This window comes from Equus przewalskii, chromosome 20 (genome assembly GCF_037783145.1).
Source record: "Equus przewalskii isolate Varuska chromosome 20, EquPr2, whole genome shotgun sequence".
In the NCBI taxonomy this organism is placed as follows: domain Eukaryota; kingdom Metazoa; phylum Chordata; class Mammalia; order Perissodactyla; family Equidae; genus Equus; species Equus przewalskii.
This window is the reverse complement of record NC_091850.1, coordinates 16,229,034-16,253,897: the sequence shown is the minus strand read 5'-3', so window position 1 is coordinate 16,253,897 and position 24,864 is coordinate 16,229,034. Positions and strand designations below refer to the sequence as shown.

General features: G+C 37.0%; 1 protein-coding gene across 12 annotated transcripts in view; it reads right to left on the bottom strand.

Annotated features, from left to right (window-relative positions):
- Positions 1-24,553, bottom strand: part of IL6ST (interleukin 6 cytokine family signal transducer) — a 60,164-nt gene extending 35,611 nt beyond the window's left edge. For 4 of the 12 annotated variants that reach the window (XR_011530574.1, XR_011530575.1, XM_008515872.2 and 1 more), the window contains exons 1-3: positions 24,282-24,553; positions 9,049-9,136; positions 4,043-4,121 (exon numbers count right to left, since the gene is read on the bottom strand). Coding sequence is in view for 8 of the 12 variants with exons in the window: in XM_008515872.2 (XP_008514094.1) it covers positions 4,043-4,106 (64 nt within the window). In the remaining 4 variants the exon portion in view is untranslated. Of the gene's footprint in view, positions 1-4,042; positions 4,122-5,113; positions 5,204-9,048; positions 9,137-13,405; positions 15,436-24,281 lie in introns of those variants that run through there. The other 8 variants (XR_011530573.1, XM_008515874.2, XM_008515869.2 and 5 more) reach the window with 7 other exon arrangements.
- Positions 24,554-24,864: the final 311 nt, after the last annotated feature.

Below are 24,864 nucleotides of genomic sequence, written 5' to 3'. Positions count from 1 at the left end.
CAAAACTCAGATAACAAAGGAAACAGCAAAGGAGCAATAAAAAACAAAATGAATAAAACAAGATGACCAAATACATTCGTTTTTACAATAAGTTGTATGGGATAAAATCCCATATCAAAAAACAAAGAATCAGACTGTTTTTAAAAAAACCCACAACTATATGCTTTAACTATCACCTACTCCATGTTGATGACATTCAAATCCCTATCTCTAGTTCTACCTTCCTATGTTTTCAATAGCTTTTGAGACATAGCCACCTGAGATATTCTGTAGGTACTTTAAAATGAACATGTTACTGTTTAAAATGAACACGTCTAAAACTGTATGCATCACAGTCACTTTCAAATTTATTCTATCTTATTTCTTATTATTTCTTATTTCTCTACCTCTGCTAACAGCACCATTCCCTAGGCCAGATACTTTGTAGTCATCTTCAACATCTCTAATTAGCATCCTCCTACCTCCAACTTAATAACACTGCACTGAGTCTTGCTGGTTCTATATTCCTAATATGTGTATTAACCTCTTCTCACCAATCCTATTTGACTGCTGAAGCTCAGGCCACCATATTATACGAGTCTGACCTCCTTCCAGTTTATCCTACATACTGCTGCAAAAGTTACTGTTCAAAATTCTGTTTATCCCATTTCCCTATTTTAAATTATTTAATAGCTACCTATTACCATCAATGGAATCTTCAATGGAATCCTGGGACCTCTCAAAGCGTATTTCAAGACCCAGAGTCAGAATATGTATTTCTTTGTTTCAAAACTTATAATAGGCCTGTTTACATGACCTTGCCATTATTTACACATGTCTACTGTAGTCCCAGTGCACATATTACTCTAAATTTTCAATTGTATAGAACTTCATCTTGCGGAGTATTAAGTTACCCTGTGACTATATTAGTCCTTAAAACTTCCTAGACCTCACTTTATTATTCCTTCGTAAAATTATTCCTGTTTTGCCTTCTCTAAAATAATTATAGGGAACAGTAAATAGAAAATATACTTTAGAGTATTAAAGAACATGAGCTATATCCAGAGACGCAATATTAATAATTTTTAATCACATAGAATAAGAGAAATACTAGAAATGGGCAAATGTTCCAGTTGTCAAAGTGAAACACAGGCTCGTTAAAACCATCTCATGTGCGGCTAGCCCCATGGCTGAACAGTTATATTCACGCGCTCCACTTTGGTGGCCAGGGGTTTTGCCGGTTCATATCCTGGGCATGGACATGGCACTGCTCATCAAGTCATGCTGTGGTGCCAGCCCACATAGCACAACCAGAGGCACTCACAATTATGTACTGGGGGGCTTTGGGGAGAAGAAGGAGGGGAAAAAAAAGATTGGCAACAGATGTTAGCTCAGATGCCAATCTTTAAAAAAATTTTAAAAATTAAAAAATAAGACCATCCCATGCCAAATTAATCCTATTTTTATAGGGCTACCAGGCTATTTGAGATTAAATTGTAGAAAGAGAGAATTTTAATTTTAAAAAAGGTATTTGATAAAGTTAATTGGGGTATTCATGTGGAGAAGATGAAGAAATGTGCATTAGAATATACTGTAACAAATATTAGAATGAGCATTATGAAACTGTTGATACTTGGTTGTTCCTGATCTACAAAAACAGAAATTGCATAAGTGCAAACTAAGAGATTTTTAACTGGTTGATTACTCATATACAAAAAGTATTGAGTTAGAAACAAGGCAATGAGAGGAAGGTCTTGAGTAGAGTATGCTGAAGTGCCTATCTCAGTCCTTGGGGCAGACTGTATTTTCCCATGGTCCCAAGACGTTTACACCTATATATCCCATCCCACAGGCTCTTCTTACAATGTGACTGATAATCCTTCCACAAAGAAATGGAGTCTCAATTCTCCTCCTGCCTTAGATCTGTGTGGGTGCTTATGTCCACCTCAGCCAATGGAGCATGCTACGGGACTTCCAAGGCTAGATCAATAAAAGAATACAACTTCCGACTAGCTTTCTTTTTGTTTTGGGGCATTTGCCCTCGGAACCCAGCCACATGTTGTAAGGAAGTCATGGCCACATGGAGAGACCAGGTGTGGAGTTCTGGCCAACAGCCTCAGCAAAGCCCTTAGCCTACACAGCCAGCATCAACACTAGACAGAGAAGTGAATGAGCATTCAGATGATTCCAGCCCCGAGTCTTTGAATACTCCAGCTGAGGCCCCAGACATCACAGAGCACAGATGAACCAGTTCAGCTGTGCTGTTGGTATTCCTGACCCACAGAAACCATGAGAAATAATAACATTTTAAGCCATGAAGTTTTGTGAGGCAGCAACAGATAATGTAGTCCTTTTATTTTCAACGTTTTTATCAACAACTTCGGGGAAAACAGAGCAAGAGACACACACACACTTACCAAATTAGCAAAGGACAAGACTATGAAGGAATGCCAACAATTTGGATGACAATGTTAGGATTCAAAATTATGTTAAAAGATTACACAGATAGCCTAAAAGTAATAAAATGAACTCTGCCAGAGAGGAAAATATCTATTTAGGTTGATAAGAAAAAAACATAGGGTAGAGGGGAAATGGTTTAAAAGTAATTCATCTGAAAACAACCTGAGAATTTTCACTGACTGATAGCTTAATAGAAAACTATGGTTTATCTCAGCTGGTAAAAAACTATGTTGCTTTAATAAAAATGATGTTCAGATCAAAGTAAGTACTAAAGTCACTACATTCAGACCATGCCCTAATTCTGTTACATTACTTTTTTTTCTTAAATGCATTTTATTCAAACCTTCGTAATAAATATATAGTTACTACCATTTTTATAATGCTTAGTGTGGGCCAGGCACTGTCCAAACGCCTTCTGTATCTTGTAATGTATACTAATTCATTTCATCCTCACAATAACCCTAGAAAGTAGGAACCATTATTATCCCTATCTTATAGACCAGGAAACTGAGGCACAGACTAAGTGACCGGCCAAAGTCCTACAGCTGGTAAGTGGGAGAAGTAGAATGGTATTATATTTTAAATGTGACATGGACAACCAAGAGCACAATCAGGAGGGTAATCACTACGTACAGGGTTGGAAGCCAAGTCCCATAAACAATGATTAGGATAACTGGGTAAGTTTAGTTCGGGGAAGAGAGGGCTTAGAGACACATGAAAGCAGTCCTTCAATGCTTGAAGAATTGAGCAGTGGGAAGAGAACCAGAACTAGGATTAATCCTAGAAATAGGATCAATGGAAAAAAAATTAAAGGAAGAAAATCTGGGTTCAAGAATAAGGAAAGACTTTCTAAATAAAAAAGATTTTCAATGTAAGCTTTCTGTCACTTGAAGTGTTCCAAAAGAAGTTGCATTCTTGGATTTGGAGAGGAGTTGATTTAGAGCTTCTCTAACTATCTGTGGTGAAGGATTGGTTTGGTATTATTTTTTCCCAATCCTTTGCAAACTTGCACTTTTGTTCTACACTATGTTCCATGAGACAAGTCCACTGATCACATGCTTGAATGTTACAGCTATGTCAAATTGTTCAAGAGAGTTTCTAGACATTTATGTTAATTTCTGTACTTATCTCACTGTGGACCAGTAATAGCCTGTAGTCAGGCAGACATCAGGCTGTGGACCAGTTTAAGCAGTACTGCTCTAAGTGACCTTTTTATTTTGGTATCACAATCACCCTGCTGCTCCAGTGACACCCTTGATCATTAAGGAGCAAAGTGTTAAAAGATTTTCTATTTCTTTATTTAAAGAAAAAAGCTATATATTTTCTTCCTTCCCTACCTTAAAATTCTGTTAGTATAGTTAAGTAGCATTTAGGATTACTGAGTGACTGAGTGTTTCAACTCAAATTATACAAATTATAATTTAACAAGAGTATTTTTACTGCTTAAAATAATTTTTAAAACAACACTATTCTCTCAATAATGATCCTAGAAAGAATAAATATATAAGCATAATTATTAAGCATAAACTTAACTACATAATTATATAAAAATACATAAACCTAATCTGTGGGGTTGGGAGGTGGGGTATTTCATAAATCTTACCTATAGATTCAGTGGTGAGGAAAACAAACAAGGCTTGCACTATCCAAGTTTGCAACGTCAACATCTTGCACAGATATTTCTGTAAAGACATGTAATATTATTTTTAATATTTTTCCTCATTACACATAATAAGTTAAGACACAATTTCTAAAACTCTCTTGTTTCCATTGTGTAGCTGTTTTCTAAAAGGTGGTAAAATTCTTATGAGAATGCAGAAAACAAGTCTAAGTCTTCAGAATATTGTTCTTTATTCCTCCTGAAATTAATGCTATGTAAAATATTGCTGGAAAACATAACTTATACTTTAAGGACAATTAAAAGAGCAATTCTGTTTCTTTATTATGTGAAGTCTTGCACTATTAATAAGTACTCTGAGACTGAGAACTTCAGAGAAACAAATTTCTGCATGGCAAAACCCAACATAAGCAACCTCAAAAGATACTTGAGACAATGGAAAAAAAGTTTGCAATTCATAGTATGACCAAAATATCCCCTAATATATGAAAAATGCCTATAAATCACTAAAAAATTCCAACATCTAGTAGAAAAACAGGCCAGATGAGTTGAATAGACAATTTATAGAAAAGGAAATACAAGTAACTCAAACATATGAAATGATACTTTCAACCTCACTCATAATAAGAGATGCAAATTAAAATTACCCAGATAGGAATGCAAGATGATACAAATACGCTGGAAAACAATATGGCAGTTCTTTACCAAGTTAAAAGCACATCATAAGGCTCGGCATTTCCACTCCTAAGAATACACCCAAGAGAAATAAAAATATGTGCCCACATGAAGACTTATACTTTATTCGGGAAGGAGCCATTACCTCTATTTTCCAAGGCTATAAGCAAGCCTGCCTTTGCTCTATGGAGAGACACCATTTCTATCTTCTAATATCCTTGAAAAGATAGTCTGAAAAAATGCAGTAAGGGCTTTTGTTCATAAGACATGCAGAAGTGCAAGAGACCCACAGGGAATTGTTTCCTAAAAAATTGTACACTAAAAATTGGTGAATTTTATTGTTTATAAATCAGACCACAATAAAAAACAAACAAAACCTACCCAGACAGGGGGTATAGCCAAAATAAATGAGTGCTTAACTCCTCCAAAAGACATGTACAAGAGTGTTCATGGAAATTTTATTCATAGAAGCTGAAAAGTAGAAGGAACCAAAAATTCATAAACAGCAGAACAGATAAATTGTGGTATATTCAAGTAGTTGAATCACAGCAATAAAAAGAATAAATTACAGGTACTCACAACAACGCGACTGAATCTCACATATGATAGAGAAGAAAGAAACCAGATATAAAAAAGTATATTCTACATGATTCCCTTTATATGAAGTTCAAAAACAGAAAAACGACCTGTGGTAAGAGAGGTCAGAATAGTGGTTATCTTTCTCGGGGGAGAAGAGGACAAAAGAGAGCATTCTGGGATGCTGGACATTTCTATATCTTGATCTGGATAGTAGTAAAAATTCACTAAGCTGTACATTTACGATCTGTGGACTTTATTGTATGTAAGTTGTACATAGTAAACAAGCAAACAAAACAAAAACTATCCCAATATCCTTCTCACCTCTAGTACCAGCAGAAATATAAAAACTAGAGTTATCAACACAGTGTTGTGAGACTATGACATAAAGGCAATCTCATCTACTGCAGGTTATAGTGTAAACTGACATAACCTTCCCAACAAATTGTACACATAAAATTGTGAATTTCATTTTGCGTAAATTAGATTTCAATTAAAAACCAACAAAACCCTATCCAGATAAGGTGAATGGCCAGTTTTGCACTATCACTCAAAATTAAAATATACATATGTTTAAATCTAATGATTTTATTTCCAGTATTTTATCCTATAGATATGAGCAAAACAACACATGTACAAGGTTACTCACTACAACTTTGTTTTTAATAGTAAAAGGCTGAAGCAACCTAAATGTTTGTGAATAGAGGATAGTTAAATTATGGCATATCCAAATACAGTATACAAGTAGCCACCAAAAAAAAATGAGGAAGCTCTATATGTACAGATATGTAATGATATCTAAAATACACTGCTAAGGTACAGAAGAGTATCATTTGCTATTTGTGGGCAAAAACAACAACGAAAAAGAAAACATACACTAATTTCGTTATATATTCATAAAATACCTCCAGAAGGATAAAAATTCAGATACTGGCTGTCACTGGGTGTTTGAGACACCAGAGTGGTAGGGAGACTCTCTACCATACACTCTTTGCACCTTTCCAATGTTGTACCATGTGACTCTAGTACTTAGTCAAAAAATAAATATAATTTCCCTGCAACTAAGATATACAACTATGTACGGGGGAGTTTGGGGAGATAAAGCAGAAAAATAAATAAATAAATAAATATAATTTAAATTAAAAAATACTTCATGTGTAAATTTTCTCTCCTAAATAAAACTTCTTGATGAGGGCTTCACATACTACATTTGGAACACAGTACTCTTTTAATTTAAATACTAACTTGACTTTTTGTACTCCCTAACCACGTAACAGTCACTGTAACAAAATCATTTGATAATGAACTGTTTAGACTGTCTCAGGTAAAGGTATGAAAGAAGTAACTTCCAGGAACCATTTTCCTCCACCTGTTTTATTCCTTACTTTCCAATTTTTTAAGTCTCATATTAGAAAAATCCACCACATCATTCTACTGTTCATCAAAATAACAAAACAAATAAAATATCTTAGTACGTTGGTAGAGTATATGTGGTCATGCCATCCGGACTACTCCCCCTACCAAGTACCTTGTTCACATTGTAGAGAGGTTCCTCTACAGTTCCTTAAAATTGGCAATCTTTCTATCGATGTACTATACTCTCATAAGAAAACAAAAAACCAGAGGTCCCATGAAGGTATTCATGATTTCTTCAAAGCAATTAGATATATCCGAGCAGTGCCATGAAACACAAGTATAACCATGCATCACTTAATGACAGAAATACATTCTGGGAAATGTGTCATTAGGTGATTTCATTGTTGTACCAACATCACAGAGTGTACTTTCACAAACCTAGATAGTATAGCCTACACACCTAGGCTATATGGTACTAATCTTATGGGACTACTGTTGCATACGTGGTCTGTCGTTGACCAAAATGTCGTTATACGGTGCATGACAGTAAAAGCAAAAACGGCAAAGGTAGATTTCACATTTTAACAGTTAGAAAGTAATGTTTCCTTATTTTTTAAAGGATTGTCATTGACACGTGATACAGGAACATCTGATTAAGGAACTTGATTTCATAGTCCAAACTTAAGAGATGGAGACACAGCAATGTTATCTAAAATATTATATGTAATAATAGTCAACTTCATTTTGGGGCTTATCTTGTTTTAAAATTGACAGAATTGACAGTATCTGCTTATTTTTCCTCTCCGTTCATTCTGTTGACAGAAAATATTCAATTTAAGATATATTTCTAGCACTATCCTCTTTCCTCATCTCTTGCAGAATTTCCTATGCATAGATTACAGCTACATATTGCATACATTAATTTTCCTTGAAATCTGCATGTTATCCTGGCAGCTTCTATGGAGTCAAAGCATGACTACTAATCACATATACAGGGAAGGTTTATTCCAGGAACAGAGTAGTTCTTCTACAGCAGCAATTCCTGTATACCCGGTTCACCACACTCATGTTTTGAAAGGAGCTATAAGATGCATCATAAGTGATTCACTACTATTAATGTTAAAGTAACAAAGTTTATGAATGATTACTTAAAGAAATTAGAACAAATTCAATACTATCCCTATAGTTGTTCATTCTCATTCGCTTTCATTCCCATGGATTTTCTCAGGTGGAAGAAAAAGCAGTGGAGTTATAATTGATAAATATTTAATAGTTTTGCCCTTTATAAATTATTTTTCTTATCTATGGCTTGTGAGTTTTGAGTTTCTGTTCTTTTTATTTTTAATTTGACACAAGAACAGAATGAAAAAGAATGAATAATACATTTAGATTTACATTGCATGTGAGGAAGAATGCTAGTATAAACATTGTTACTATACTAACTTTACTACTATAATTGTAGAATAGCAGATGAACTACAATTGCCAAACAGAAGGCAAAGTAAAATTTGTTGAATGAATTAGCTGAGCAGGGATCAGAATGGGGAAAATTTCAATATGGTATCTTTTACATTTGTTACATTGTACAGTATTACTTTGAACAAACTTGCAAAAAGTTGTTCATGCCTAGACTGTATAAACTAATTATCAAATTATTTAAAATATTATCCAACTCTGCTTTATTCCATTACTAGTAATTATAAATTCATAAGTACTAACACTTGTATACTATTTTACATTACAAAGTGCTTTCATGTAAATTATTCTACTTGATTCTCCTAATATCTTAAAGAAGCAGGTGGGTAAGGCAGGGATTAATGTTTTATTTATTTATTTTTTTTGAGGAAAATTAGCCCTGAGCTAACATCTGATGCCAATCCTCCTCTTTTTTGCTGAGGAAGACTGGCCTTGAGCTAACATCCATACCTATCTTCCTCTACTTTATATGTGGGATGACTGACACAGTGTGGCTTGACAAGCGGGGAGTAGGTCCCCACCTGGGATCTGAATGGGCGAACCCCGGGCCACCAAAGCAGAACGTGCAAACTTAACTGGTGCACCACTGGGCTGGCCCCAACATTTTATTTTTTTAAAGAGTTTATTTTCTTAAAGCAGTTTTAGGTTTACAACAAAACCCAGAGGCAGGTCCAGAGATTTCCCACATACCCTCTGCCCCAACACATGCATAGCCCTCCCATTATCAACATCACTCTCTAGAATGGTACAGTTTGCCAAGGATGAACCTACATTAACACACCATAATCACCCAAAGCCTATAGTTTACCTTAAAGTTCACTCTTGGTGTTGTACATTCTATGGGTTTGGAATGGCAGGAATTAACTATTGGAACTTCACAAAAGAAAAAAACTAGACAAAGTTACTTACCCAAACCACAAAATTAGTAAGTGAAGGAGCAGGGATTTGAAACTAAGTCTTCTGCCTCCAAATGTCATGCTCTTTTTATTGGGTCTCACTGTAACGAGAGGAGAGCCTTGTTCAGAAAGGTGGCTTAGATAACACATTATATGTGTACTTCTTAAATCCCTGCCTGCTATTAAGCTTTCAGGTTTTCAGAAAGTATCCCATTTCAGACTATCTTGTGAGCTTCAGATCACACAGTCCCATAAATACTTGTATAAGAGTGTTCAAACATCCTACTGTTGTTTTGATACATAACTTGGAAACATTATTAGCTCCCCCATGCCTAATCGGAACTTCCCTGAGGTCCAAGTAACATCATAGAAACGTGAAAGGAACATTTTGTTGAATTTGACAAAAGCAGTTAAAGTAAATCCTTAACAGAATCGTACCTTTTGTCTTCCACTACCAGTAACTTAAGGCTATGCCAAACTATTTTATACATAGAGATGTAAAAATTCATTTTAAGATTTGTTCAGTAGTAGGTTAAATTCTAGCATAAGTAGTGGTGGTTCCTCTTCTAAATGTAACAAGATAACTTCAAATTTAGGGAAGGAGTTGAATCCTCCATTATTGTTTTAAACACACTAAGCCTTTGATATAATTTAAGCACATAAGAAATTAAATTTATGACAATATTTTAAAATGCAAAGGAAATACATAATTATTTAAAAATTTACAAATGAATAGAAATTGAAAATATATCACGTGAAAGTCTCCTATAATCCCGAGAGAATTACTGTGAACAATTTAGTGGATAATTTTGTAAAATTTTCAATGTATATACTTATAACTTTATATTGTATAAATATATACTTTCTTATTTTACAAAAACGGGATCACAATAATGTTGTGTAACTTGCTTTTTTCACTTAACATTACATATTGGACATCTAATTCAATACATGAAGATTAATTCTTTGTAGCTTTTCCTCAAATTCACCTTCTCATGCAGGTCTTCCCTGACTACACTCATTACTTATTCCCTCCTTCCCGTTTTTTCTCAATAGCACTTAACACCTTCTGAAATAGGTTGGCAAGCATTTCCTGTAAAGGGCCAGATAATAAAAATTTAGGCTTTGTGGGCCTTAAGGTCTCTGCTGTAACTAGTCAATTCTGTTATTGGTATGAAAAAGCAGCCATAGACAACATGTAAACAAATGGGCGTGGCTGAATTCCAATAAAACTCTATTTACAAAAATAAGATGCATGCCAGATTTGGTCTGCGGACCACAGTTTGCCAACCACTGCTCTAAAACACTACATAGGGGCCGCCCCGGTGGCACAGCGGTTAACTCTGTATCTTCCGCTTCGGTGGCCTGGGGTTCACCGGTTTGGATCCTGGGTGCAGACATGGCTCGGCTCATCAAGCCATGCTGTGGCAGGCGTCCCACATATAAAAAGTGAAGGGAGATGGGCATGGATCTTAGCTCAAGGCCAGTCTTTCTCAGCAAAAAGCAGAGGATTGGCAGCAGATGTTAGCTGAGGGCTGATCTTCCTCAAAAAAATAAAATTTATAACACTATTTAATTTACTTATTTTGCTTATTGTCTGTTATGGGTTGAATTGTGTCCCTCTAAAAACATATATTGAAGTCCCACCCCCCAGTACCTCAAAATGTGACCCTGTTTGGCTGTTGTATATGTAATTAGTTAAGATCTTATACTGGAGTAGTAATACAATATGTATGACTGGTGTCATTATAAGAAGAGACGCATCTGAAGAACGCCATGTGACAACAGAGGCAGAGACTGGAGTGATGCAGCTGTAAGCTAAGGAATGCCAAGGACTGACAGCCACCACCAGAAGCTATGAAGAGGCAATGAAGAATTCTCCCCAGAATCTCAGAAGGAGCTCTGGCCTCTAGAACCTTGAAAGAATAAATTTCTGTTGTTTCAAGCCGCCTAGTTTGCGGTACTTTGTTAACAGTAGCCCTAGGAAACGAATACATTGTCTGTGGCCCCAAAATACAATGTAAGCAAACGAGGCGGGAAATTTTGTCTGTTTTGTTCCCTGTTATATTCCTAGCATCTAGAATCATACCCAGCATAATAAGTACTTAATATTATTTTCTGGATGAACACACTGACTCCCTTGCTGCGAGCAGGTGCATAATATATTTATTAGTGTATAAATACTCTATAATTTAACCAGTCCCAAGTCTTTGCATGGACATAAGCTTTCATTTCTCTTGGGAAAATACCTAGGAGTAGAATAACTTAGTCATATGGTAGGTGTATGTTTAGCCACATCCTCTTTTGGTAATGCGTCTCTTCAAATATTTTGCTCACTTTTTAACTTGGTTTGTTGCTTTCTCATTATTATGTTTTGAAAGTTTTAAAAACATATTCTGGATATAAGGTATTTATTAGAAAATTGGTATGTACACATCTTCTTCCAACCTGTGTCTTGTCTTTTCATTCTCTTAACGGTGTTTTTAAAGAGCACAAGTTTTCATTTTAATCAAGTCCAATTTATCAATTAGTGCTTTTGGTGCTGTATCTAAGAAATCTTTGCCTAACCCAAAGTCTCAAAGGTTTTCTCCTATATTTTCTAGCTAAAAGCTTTAGTTTTAGGGGCTGGCCCCGTGGCCGAGCAGTTAAGTTCGCGCGCTCCGCTGCAGGCGGCCCAGTGTTTCGTTGGTTCGAATCCTGGGCGCGGACATGGCACTGCTCAACAAACCACGCTGAGGCAGCATCCCACGTGCCACAACTAGAAGGACCCACAATGAAGAATATACAACTATGTACTGGGGGGCTTTGGGGAGAAACAGGAAAAAAATAAAATCTTAAAAAAAAAAAAAAGCTTTAGTTTTAGGTTTTACATTTAGGTCTCTGAACTATTATAAGTTAACTTTTATATATGTTATGAAGTAGAGATTCAAGTTCATTTTGTTACGTGTGGATAACCAATTGTTTCAGAACTATTTGTTGAAAAACTATCCTTTCTCAAGTGAATTGCCTTTACACTTCTGTCAAAAATCAGTTGTCCATATATGTATGGGTCTATTAATGTACTCTCTACTCCAGGGGTGGGCAAACTTTTAAAGGGCCAGAAAGTAAATATTTTAGGCTTTGTACGCTATAGGGTCTCTTGGAACTATTTAATCTGCTATTGTCACACAAAAGCAGCCACAGATAGTACATAAACAAAGTGGTGTGGGTGTATTCTAACAATATTTACCTGTGGGCTGTAACTTCCCAACTCCTGGTCTATTCTGTTCCATTGACCTATGTGCTTATCTTTATGCTACTAGTATACTGTCTTGGTGACTGTAGCTTTATAAGTCATCAATGTAGCTTTAAAAGAAATTAATGTTCTGTGTGTACTTAAAAAGCACAGCTGTTGCTGGGTGGAGTGTTACATAAATGTCTATCAGGCCAATTTGGTTGATACTGTTGTTCAAATCTTCTACATTCTTAGTAATTTTCTGTCTACTCCCTCTATCAATTATTGAAAAAGAGGTAGTGAGATCCCCAAATATAAGTGTGGCTTTATTTATTTCTCCTTGCAGTTCTCAGTTTTTGCCCCATGTATTTTGAAGCTATGTTATTAGGCACATAATTATTAGTTCCTCTTGATGAACTGACTTTTATTATTGTGCAATAATGTTCTTTACCCTCAGTAACATTCTTTGCTCTGAAATCTACTTTGAAATCATTATAGCCAATCCAATTTTCTTTTCATTAGTGTTATCATGGTATATCTTTTCCCATCCTTTTAGGTTTAACCTGCTTGTTTCTTCATATTTAAAGAGTATTATTTTTGGTGGGTGGCAGACAGTTGCATCTAATCTGACAATTTCTGCTTTCCAATTGGGTATTTAATTTACTTACATTTAATATTACTGACACAGGTAGGTTTAAAGCTATCATCTTCATATTTGTTTTCTACTTAGTTTTTTGTTTCCCTTGTCTTCTTTTTCTCTTTATTTTTAACTAAATATTTTTTATGATTTCCATTTTGTCTTCCTTGTTGGCTTATAAACTATAGTTCTTTGTTTTGTTATCTTTGTGGTTGCTTTAAGGTTTACAGTATACATCTTTAACTTATCACAGTCTATCTTCAAGTGATATTATACCACTTCATGCATAGTAAAGTATACATGCATACCTCAAAGATATTGTGGGTTTGGTTCCAGACCACCACAATAAAGCAAATATTGCAATAAAGGAAGTCACACAAATTTTATGATTCCTAGGGCATATAAAAATTACATTTACACTATAGTCTACACTGTAGTCTATTAAATGACTAACAGCATTATGTCTAAAAAAAGTACACACCTTAATTAAAAAATACTTAACTGCTAAAAAATACTAACCATCACCTGAGCCTTCAGTAAGTCGTAATCTTTTTGCTATTGGAGGGTCTTGTCTCGATGCCAATGGCTGCTGACTGATCAGGGTGATGGTTGCTGAAGGTTAGGGTGGCTGTAGCAATTTCTTAAAATAGACAACAATGAACTCTGCTGCACTGATTTATTCTTCCTTTCATGAACAATTTCTCCACAGCATATGACGGTATTTGATAGCATTTTACCCGCAGTAGAAATTCTTTCAAAATTGGAGTCAATTCTCTCAAAGTCTACCACTGCTTTATCAACTAAGTTTATGTTATATTCTAAATCCTTGTTGTCATTTCAATTATCTTCACAGCATCTTCACCAGAAGTAGATTCCATCTCAAGAACCATTTCCTTTGCTCATCCATAAAAAGTAAGTCCTCATTCATTAAGGTTTTACCATGAAACTGCAGCAATTCAGTCACATCTTCAGGCTCCACTTCCAATTGTATTCTCTTGCTATTTCTACCACATCTGCAGTTACTTCCTCCATTGAAGTCTTGAAACCCTCAAAATCATCCATGAGGGTTGAAATCAACTTCTTCCAAACTCCTGTTAATGATGGTATTTTGACCTCTTCCCATGAATCACTAATGTTCTTAACGGCATCTAGAATGGTGAATCCTTTCCAGAATGTTTTCAATTTACTTTGCCCAGATCCATCAGAGGAATCACTATCTATGAAAGCTATAGCATTACGAAATGTATCTCTTAAACAATAAGACCTGAAAGTTGAAATTACTCCTTGATCCACAGGCTGCAGAATGGATGTTGTGTTAGCAGGCATGAAAACATTAATCTCATTATACATCTCCATTAGAGCCCCTGGGTGACCAAATGCATTATCAATGAGCAGTAATATTTTGGAAGGAATCCGTTTTTCTGAACAGTACATCTCAACAGTGGGCTCAAAATATTCAGTAAACCATGCTGTCATCCAGGCTTTGTTGTTCCAATTATAGAGCAGAGGCAGAATAAATTTAGCATCATTCTTAAGGGCCCTAGGATTTTCAGAATGGTAAATGAGCACTGGCTTCAACTTAAAGTTACCAGCTGCACTAGCCCCTAACAAGAGAGTCAGCCTGTCCTTTGAAGCTTGGAAGCCAGGCACTGACTTCTCTTCCCTAGCTATAAAAGTCCTAGATGGCATCTTCTTCCAAAATAAGGCTGTTTTGTCTACACTGAAAATCTGTTTTCTAGTATAGCCACCTTCATTAACTATTTTAGCTAGATCTTCTGCATAACATCCTGCAGCTCCTACATCAGCACTTGTGGCTTTACCTTGTACTTTTATGTTATGGAGACAGCTTCTTTCCTTAAACCTCATAAACCAACCTCTGCTAGCTTCAAACTTTTCTTCTGCAGCTTCCTCACCTCTCTCAGCCTTCACAGAATTGAAGGGATTAGGGTCTTGCTCTGGATTTGCTCTGGATTAGGCTTTGGTTTACGGAAATGTTGTGGCTGGTTTGATCTTCTATCCAGACTGCTAAAATGTTCTCCCTATCAGCAATAAGACTGTTTTTCTTTCTTATCATTTATGTATTCACTGGAGTAGCACTTTTAATTTCCTTCAAGAACTTTTCCCTGGCATTCACAACTTGGCTAACTGTTTGGCACAAGAGGCCTAGCTTTCAGCCTGTCTTGGCTTTTGACACATCTTCCTCACTAAGCTTAATCATTTCTAGCTTTTGATTTAAAGTGAGAGATGGGTGACTATTCCTTTCACTTGAATACTTAGATGCCACTGTAGGGTTATTAACTGGCCTAATTTCAATATTGTTGGGTCTCAGGGAATAGGGAAGCCCAAGGAAAGGAAGAGAGATGGGGGAATGGCGGATAGGTAGAGGAGTCAGAACACACACAACATTTTATCAACTAAGTTTGTCTTCTTCTATGGGTGCTGTTTGTGGCACCCCAGAACAATTATAACAGTAACATCAACAAACACTGATTACAGATCACCATAACAAATATAATAATGAAAAAGCTGGAAATACTGCGAGAATTACCAAAATGTGACACAGAGACACAAAGTGAGCAAACGCTGTTGGAAAAATGGCATCAATAGACTTGCTTGACACAGCGTTGCCACAACCATTCAATTTGTAAAAAATGCAGTATCTGCCAAATGCAATATAGCTAAGCCCAATAAAGTGAGGTACACCTATACGAGAGTATGCATCCAATTCTCCCCTCTTGACCTTTGTGCTATTTTTGAAATACAACTTAATTTTACATATGTTATAAACTTCACATGCACTTCACAAATGTTATAAACTATATTGTTATTATTTTCGTTTAAAGAGTCACTTATTTTGACTTAAATAATATGAAAATCTGTATATTTACTGATGTAGTTACCATTTCCAGAGTTTTTCATTCCTTTACATAGACCCATGTTTCCATCTGATATTTTCCTTCTGCCTGAAGGACTCCTTTAGCTTTTTCTGTGTGTGAGTCTGCTAGTGATAAATTCTTTGTTTTTGTATATCTAAAAAACTTTATCATTTTCACAGATATTTTCAACTGAGTATAGATTCTTGATTGATAGTTTTTTTCTTTCAGTACTTTAAAAATGTAGCTCCACTAACTTCTTACTTGCCTTGTTTTCTAATGAGAAATTTATCCTTATCTTTGTTCTTTTGTATAAAATGTCTCTTTTTTTCCCTCTGGATGTGTTTAAGTTTTTTACAGCTAGTTTCATTATTACTTTTGAGCAATCTGATTGTGAGGCACCTCAGTGTAGTTTTCATCTTGTTTCTTGTGCTTAGAGTTTGTTGAACTTCTTAGATCTGCTGATTTACAGTTTTTATCAAATCCAGAAAAATTCTGGCCTTTATTTCTTTAAATATATTTCTGTCTCTGCCACTCCTTCTCCCACCCTTGAGAACTCCAATAACCATGTATATCAGGACGCCTACAGTACTTCCACAGCTCACTGATGCTCAGTTCATTTTTTTTTCTTTTCTTCTCTGTGTTTTGTTTATGATAAAACTGCTGGTCTTTAAGGTTACTGATCTTTTCCTCTGCAATGTTTAATCTGCCATTAATCCTAACTAGTGTATTTTCATCTCATACATTGTATTTTTCATCTCTAGAAATTCAGTTTGGTTCTTTTTCATATATTCTATAACTCTACTCAACTTTTTGAACATAGAATACAGTTATAACAATTGTTTTAATTAATGTCTTTGGTGATTCTAACATCAGCTCTGTGCTAGATTTGATTGATTGATTTTTCTCCTTATACATTGTATTTTCATGGTTCTTTGCATGTCTGGTAATTTTTGACTGGATGTCAGACATTGTGAATTTTACCTTGTTGGGTGTCAGATATTTTTGTATTCCTATAAATACTCTCAAACTTTGTCCTAGGACACAGTTCACTGGAAACAGGCTGTATTCTTTCAGGTCTTGCTTTTAAGATACACTGGGTGGGACTGGAGAAGTGATTATTCTAGGGCTAATTACTCCCTGCTACTGAGATAAGACCCTTTTGTGTACTCTATCCAATGTTCATGAATCAAGATGGTCTCCAATCTGGTTGGTGAAGACCCGCACCATTCCTGACCCTATGGAAACACCAAGCACAGTTATCTCTAATCCTTTCAGGAGGTTCTTTCCCTGGCCTTCAGTAGTTTCTTCACACATATGCACTGGTCAGTACTCAGCTGAATAGTTGAAGGGGACCTCTGAATCTTTCAAGAGTTCTCTTGTTTCAAGAACTGCAAGAGTTCTTCAGTATCCTGTTCTGTGAACTCCAGACTTCGGTGTCCCTAGCCATCCCTTCGACTCAAAGAGTGTCCACTGAGCTTAGCCTGGATTTCCCCTACCTGTGCCATGGTCTGAAAACTCTTTCAAGGTAGTAGGCTAGTGCAATTACAGGGTTCACATTATTTGTTTCCCATCTCTCAAGATCCATTTCCTTTTATCATCCAGTGTCCAGTGTCTTGATTATCATTGTTTCATGTATTTTTCTGTTTTATGGTTGTTTTAGACAGGAGAGTAAATCTTATCCTTGTTACACCTTTTGGCCAGAAGTGCAAGTTGCATAGTCATATGAATATCAAATCAAAAAAGGATTACACAATGAAAACTACTGTCAAACTATTTGAATATTGGTGTGAAAAAGCCTAATTAAAGTATTTGCAAATTTATTCTTGCAATGTATTTGAAAACCAAACTAAACCATAAATAATAACAAGTATTTAGCCTAAAAATACAAGTATGGTTCAACATAAAAGATATCAATGTTACCCACTATATTTATTAATAAAGAAGAAAACTACACAATCATTCCAACAGACACTTGAAAAGCATCTGATAATACTCAACAACTGTTCACTTAAAACTTAAAAACAACAAAGTGCCAGAAACTAAGACTGAAAGAGACCATTCCTATCTTGATGAAGTATAACAAACACAAAAGGATGGACTCTGGAATCAGACTGCCTGTGTTCAAATCCCAACTCCTCTATTTTTTGTAAAACATCTTAGGCAAGTTATTTCATATCCTTTGCTTTCATTTTCCTTATCTGTAAAAATGAGGATAACACCATCGCTTACCCACATACACCTAGGACTTTTGTGAAGATTAAATAAGTCAATACACATAAATTATTTAGAATCTGTCTGGCTCATAGTATGTACTTAATAAATTTAAAAAGCTGTTATTATCAGTGCAGTTCTTGCTGTTGCTGCCACAGTACTTTATCAGAAACCTATAATTAACATCATATTTAAAGATAAAAATTAGAAGCATTCCTATTAAAGTCAGGATTCAAAGAAGATGCCTGGAGTCATCACTTATTCAACACTGTTCTAGAGGGCTTAACCAAGAATATAATAAATAAATAAAATATAAACATGAAAAAAGAAAAACTTATAGATGATATGATCACTTATCAAGAAAAAGAATGAGAATCAAATGACAAACTATTTGGACTATTGAAAGTTTAACATAATAGTTGAACAAAAGATCACAAGAAAATATGGCTGTCCTATAGTAACAACTAATTAGAAAATGTAATAGAAAAAATCCTATTCACAATAACATCAAAAACTATAATATATCTAGGAAAAGATCGACTCAGAACTATAAAAGAACTTTATGGAGAAAACTATAAAACCTTACTAAAAGGTTCATTAGTAAGATCTAAATATTATGGGATGAAAAAAATATATATATAGTAGAGACATCATTTCTTCACAAATTAACATATTAATGCAATATAATTTTAACCCAAATTGCAAAGTGGTTTATTATCATACTTTACAAACCAATTTAAAATTTCACATAAAATATTAGAGAATAGCCAAAAGCCAATTTTCAAAAAGAATAAACAGAGTACTTGCTGTACCATCTATTAATACATACTATAAAGTTACAGTAATTAAAACATGGCATTGGGAGGCCTGCCCTGTGGCACAGCGGTTAAGTTCACATGTTCCGCTTCGGCGGCCCAGGGTTCGCTGGTTCAGATCCCGGGTGTAGACATGGCACTGCTCAGCAAGCCATGCTGTGGCAGGCGTCCCACATATAAAGTAGAGGAAGATGGGCATGGGTGTTAGCTCAGGGCCAGTCTTCCTCAGCAAAAAGAGGAGTATTGGCAGCAGCTGTTAGCTCAGGGCTAATCTTCCTCAAAAAACAAAAATAAAAAAAACCCCAAAACATGGAATTGGCATAGTAATAGACAATTAAATCAATGGCACAAAACAAAAAGTCCAGAAACAGACGCAAGGATATATTAGAATTTAATATATGTGATTTTAAAAAAAGTATCTCATATCACTAGGAAAATAAAGGACTATTCAACAAATAGTACTGGAACAACTGGCTCCACAAGCAAAAAAATAAAGAGCCCTACTTCATCAGATGCATATACTCCAGACTGATTAAGGACCTAAATGCAAAAGTAAAATTTTAAGAGTATTGGAAGAAAATACAGAGTATGCTTATGACCTTAGAGTTACAGAAGGCTTTTTACAAATTATCACTGACTGTTTTAGACATAGGAAAAGTTTAAAGACTACTTCTTTAATGACCATCCGTGTTCTCACCATAGCTTAAGAAATAAAACATTACAAACATAGTTGAAGCCAAATACACAGTTCCTGCACTTCAGAAGTTCAAAGTTTAGAGAGGTAGAACATACACAGAGTACTAGAGGAACACACAGAATACCCAATTCAGAGAGGAACCAGAAGAGCCCAGCTATGAAATTAAGAGTAAAGGCTTTCTAGACAAAGAAAACAGAATACATATGAGCTATACAGCATCTTTGATTCTAACTGTCAAATGAAGATTACCAACAGCAAAATCCCAGCACACACCAGTCTACAAACCAGAGCAGTGCTATCTGAAACACAGCTCTGAGGAGTTTACTCTGTGTTAGGGGCTGGGGGTAGGGAATACACACAACAGAACATCCAAACAAAAACAGACTGTACGGAAGACAGATATGAAATGCACTACTCAGAAGTAATGATGAAACCGATCTACTTTAGGGCAAAGCATGAAACTGATTAGTTTGAGTAAAGAAAAAATAAAAATTTAGAGGCAGAATATTCAAATTTTAACAGGGCAAGGGATTTATCGTGCTGAAAGAAATGAAGCTCCTGCTCTGGATATGTACACATGCAGCTTTAAAACAATAATCTCTATTATAGCCACATTTCCATAGATGTAGATCTCCTATTCATGATTAAATAGCTAACTCATTTCTCATTAAATCTCACTAAGATATACTAGATAGACACAGAATAAAAAAAGAAACTGTAGCTATTGTGACAATATTATAAGTGCTTCTGAAGCATTTTACATTATTGACCATCTCTGCTTCTTGAATTTCTCCTATCTCCTGGCTTCTATGTAATCATATCAAGTGGTTGAATTCTTTGCTTTATCTACTTTACTATCTCCTTTACTGAATTCTCTGCTAGGTTTTACCTCCTGACTATGAACATACCCCAAAGTATCTGGCATCTACTATTCTTTTAAAATACCAACATCTTGAAAACATATGACTTCCACTATTACCTTCAAACAAAATAATTTCAAGAATTCTGGCTGGGACCTTTCTTTTAACTTCAGTTACATATCTTAGAAATTCTGCCTCTGACTCAAATAAATTTAACAGGTCTAAAAACCACACACACACACATACACAGGGTCACGCAGACTATGTACATAAATGCACACGTTTTTTTCAATCACAGTACTTATCTTTTTCCCTCATCTAAAAATACTCACCCTTCTTGAATTGCCTAAGTCAATAGGGTCCATTGTTGTCTCTTACCTGTCTATTACATTAAGCTTTTCTCAGTTACAAATCTTATGCAGTCTTCTTTCATAATGTCTTTCCCATTTGTCTCCTCTTTTCTACCTAATTTAGGCATTGATCACCTCATTACTTACAACTGCCTTCCTGCTTCCAGTCTCTATCCTCCTTCCAAATCAGTCTGAACGTTATTGGTGGATGAATCTCTCTAAAACACTACTTTAAACTTGTCACTGTTTTTCTCAAAAGCTTTTTAAAGGGAGAATAATAATGCCAAGTATTTTAGCTATTTAAGAACCTAAAAATTTGGCTTCAGTGTGCCTGTCCAATCTATCTTCTCCAATACTTAAAGTCCATTCTAAAAAACACCCCTCTACTCAGACTTTTCCCCCAAGCTACTCCACCACTATACTTCTAGAGAATAGCAAGCAATCTGGTTTCCACTCTAATCATGCTGAAATTATTTTTGTAGTTTCCCAAATGCAAAGCAAATATTTAAGCTCTTCATTTTACTTGACCTCACCATGCCATTCACAATTTGATCTTACCTTTTGTTCCCTTACTAGCCACCCCTATGGACTCCAAGCTCAAGTCACAGCAAATGACTAGACTTTCTCTAACACACTTATTTCAGAGTCTGTGCTTCTCCATATGCTATTCCCTGCCTCTAGAATGTCTTTTCCTGGATTCTGCTTTACACTGTTTATAACTCAGATGGAAACATCATCTCTTCTGTGGAATTTCCCAACTCTCGCAAACATCTTTGCTCCCAATGCACTTGTATATAGTTCCCTAATAGGATTCATACCACTGTACTGTAATTGTTTATGTCTTGATATCCTCAGAATCCAACAGTCATGTTCAACATAACGACATTTCAGTCAACAACGGACTGCATATATGATGGTGGTCCCACAAGATTAGTACCATATAGCCTGTGTAGTAGGCTATACCATCTAGATTTGTGTAAGTACATTCTATGATGTTCGCACAATGATGAAATCGCCTAAGGACATATTTATTAAACCATATCCCTGTCGCTGAGGCACAATTAAGAGTGGGTTTTAAAAGACCCACTGGTATGGCCATATTATTCCAGTTACTGTCACTCAAGTATACTATACGAAGAGGCAGTATACGTATCATGGTTAAGAGCTTAGATTCTGAGGCCAGGCTGTCTAGATATGAATTTTGGATCTACCACTTATGAGTTGTGTGGCACTGGGAAAATTAATTAACCTCTCTGTGCCTTGGTTTCCCTCTTTGTAAAAGGAGGATAATAAGATCTGTTTTGTAATGTTATGAGGATCAAATGAGTTACTACAGGGAAAATGTATTAATGTATTTTACACCAGTCAGAGTAGTGACTGGCAATAAAATAAGCATTACATATGTATTGGCTATTATAATTAACATACCTTGGTTATTTCCTACCCTTTCCACATAGACCTCTATTCGGAATGGGCTCCGTTCATTTTTCCCTTTACCCAGTCTTACCCAGGTTTCAAGGCTGATTTCTGGTAAATCCTTTAATCATTCCAACCCTTAAACGATCACTCCCTAATTTAAGTATCTATAGCATTTTCTCTAACATTCTGCATTTAATTAAGACTGCCTTGCATCCTTGTAATTTTTCACGTAACATTTGTCAACCCAATTTCTGCAAACCCTTCGTAGGTCCTGATGACATCTCGTGCATCTTTGTGAGTTCCTAGAGCCAGCAGTAAGTGCTTAGTATCTGTTGTGTAAAGTAATAAAGCTCAGCAGAAACATCAGCTTGATCATACTGCCTTTGCAATCAAAGAAATGGAGAAGACTGTGAGAACATTCCATGCTTCTTGGAGCCAAGATGCAAATGTATCAGGGCCAGGGAATTCTCGCACTAAAACGAAAAGCTCTGAAATAGCTTCTGGGGGGGGGAAAACCTTCCCTGTAGAGTAGTTATGGGGAGTCCTTTCGTTCCCAAACCACTCTGTAATAGTGTATCCTCTATGACAAATGTGTCAGCAGGACAAAACGATTGAGAGGACAGGATTTGGAATTACGCAGATGAAGGTTTCACAGGGACCCTTTGCCTCAGTTTCCTTCTCTCAAAGGTGGGTATTGTTATTTTAACACCTACTTTACAGGTATATACAATCACATTCACCCTAACATTTAACTGAAGCACAAATTCTCCTGGGAAAAATTTTAAAGAAACTGAAAACACTGCAATTCATAAATAAAAATGAGGACACTGAACACATTTTTCAGAAGAAAACATATTAAATTAGCTGGCAGCAGTAGTTATAATATTCCAAATCACCTATGAGAAAATTAAACACCTACAGTATTGTCAATTACACAGATTTGAGAAGGGGGGAAAATTCCACTACAAAAATTATCCTCTTTTTCTGACATTTTCTCCATCCCGTAATCTTTTTCTTTCACTTGTGATTAAAAACAAGTATTCAAAATTATCCCAGAAGAGAAATATTTGCAAAGCACAATTTAACTTAATACGAAGTTGGTTCTATAAATGTAGTATTCCAATTTAGAACCGAAATATACTTCCAAACAAGAATTAACAAGAACTTAAGAAATGAAGATAATGGCGAACAGCTCATATGATGATCTGAGTCAGTAATTTCAAATTAAGAGTTGTTCCAACTTGACGCTGGCGGTCATACAGTCTAAAGGGTTTGTTTACAGCACTGACTAAACCAAACACTCCAATCTTTTAGAAGATTCCTCCTGGCACTCCAACAATTAATTATTTTGAAGCAGTATAATTGCTGAAATGCCCAATACTACACAAATTAAACCGAAATGGATTTCCTCCTGAAGGAAAAAAGAACAAAAGCGACAAGTCTTATTTTGAACCTGTGATATTTTTTCAGTTTGGGGTTATGAATAAAATGCTGTCCGTCTACCAAAAAACAGAACTTTGCTGCTTGGCATAACCTTTAAGCTTGGGGGAGGGGGTGAAGTTCTAAAGACCTGGATTGGGAGCCTTTAGGATACAGCGGTCTGCGGGATTCATTAGGACCGGCACACAATAAAAGATCAAAAGAAGGAAACAGACGTTAGTTAAGAACGTTAATAAGTACGGTGAACTTTCGGCAATGTTGAAACGTTACAATTTAAGGATGAAAAGATGGCTTTGGGAAAAGGAAATTAACCTTCGGGGAGAAAATGAAGAGTCCAGCGCGGGGCTAGTGGAATTTAAGGGGAGACGGAAAGAAGATTGTGGAAAAAGCAGGGATTTGGTAACCAAAAAGGAGTATGATCCAGAAGGTAGTCTTGGGGCGGGGGCGTGTGTGCGTGGTGTGTTGGAGGTAAGGTTTGTACCTAAGGTCGAGAAACGAGGTGACAAAGTTGGGGAAATCAAATTCGGAGGTGTGGGAACCGGGAGAGGAAGGAATGCGGGAATTTCCAGGCTGGGGCGAATAAGCCCGGGCCGTGCGCGGTGTCGGGGCGCCCCTCTCCCGGGAACGGGGGCCCCCGCGAGGGCCCCCAGTTCCCGGCCGGTCGGCCCCGACCGAGCCCTTACCCTTCCGCTACATGGCCCTCCGCCCCAGCCCGGCCCCTCCTCACCTCAGGCCGCGGCGCCTCGCTCCTCCACGTCTCCACAGCGCACGTCCCCCTCAGCGCCAGGCCGGGCTGGGCCCGTAGGCCGGCCGGCCGCGGCCCCCAGCTCAGCGGCGCCCGAGCGTTCTCCTCGCGGCTCCGCGGGCCTCTCGGTTCTTCGCCCCGGCTCGGGCTGGCTCCAGGCTCCTTCCCGCAGACGCGGCACGCAAGCCTCCTCCCACCGCGGGGCGATCTGCCCCCCTGAGCCCGCCCCGCGGCGCCCTCGGCGCGCCCCGCCCACGGGCTTGGGGCCTGCACGCCCATTGGCCCCCGCGAGACCCGGCACGCCCGGGCATTGGCCCAGCGGCCACCCGTCGGCGAGGGGGCGGGACGCTAGGCGGCTGCGATTCCCGTAACGCGGCTCCCGGCGTCCCGGATTCCGGTGGCAGCGCCCGCGTCGCCTCTCCCAGACGAGATCGAAGGGTTCCCCCCACCTCCTCTCTGCGGGCGGAAGGAGCGGAATGTTCCATTTTCCCGTGGAATAACGGGGTCGTGAACTGAAGGTCGGGTTCTGCCCGCGCCGGCCGCCCTGCCTTCTCGCCGCGGCTCC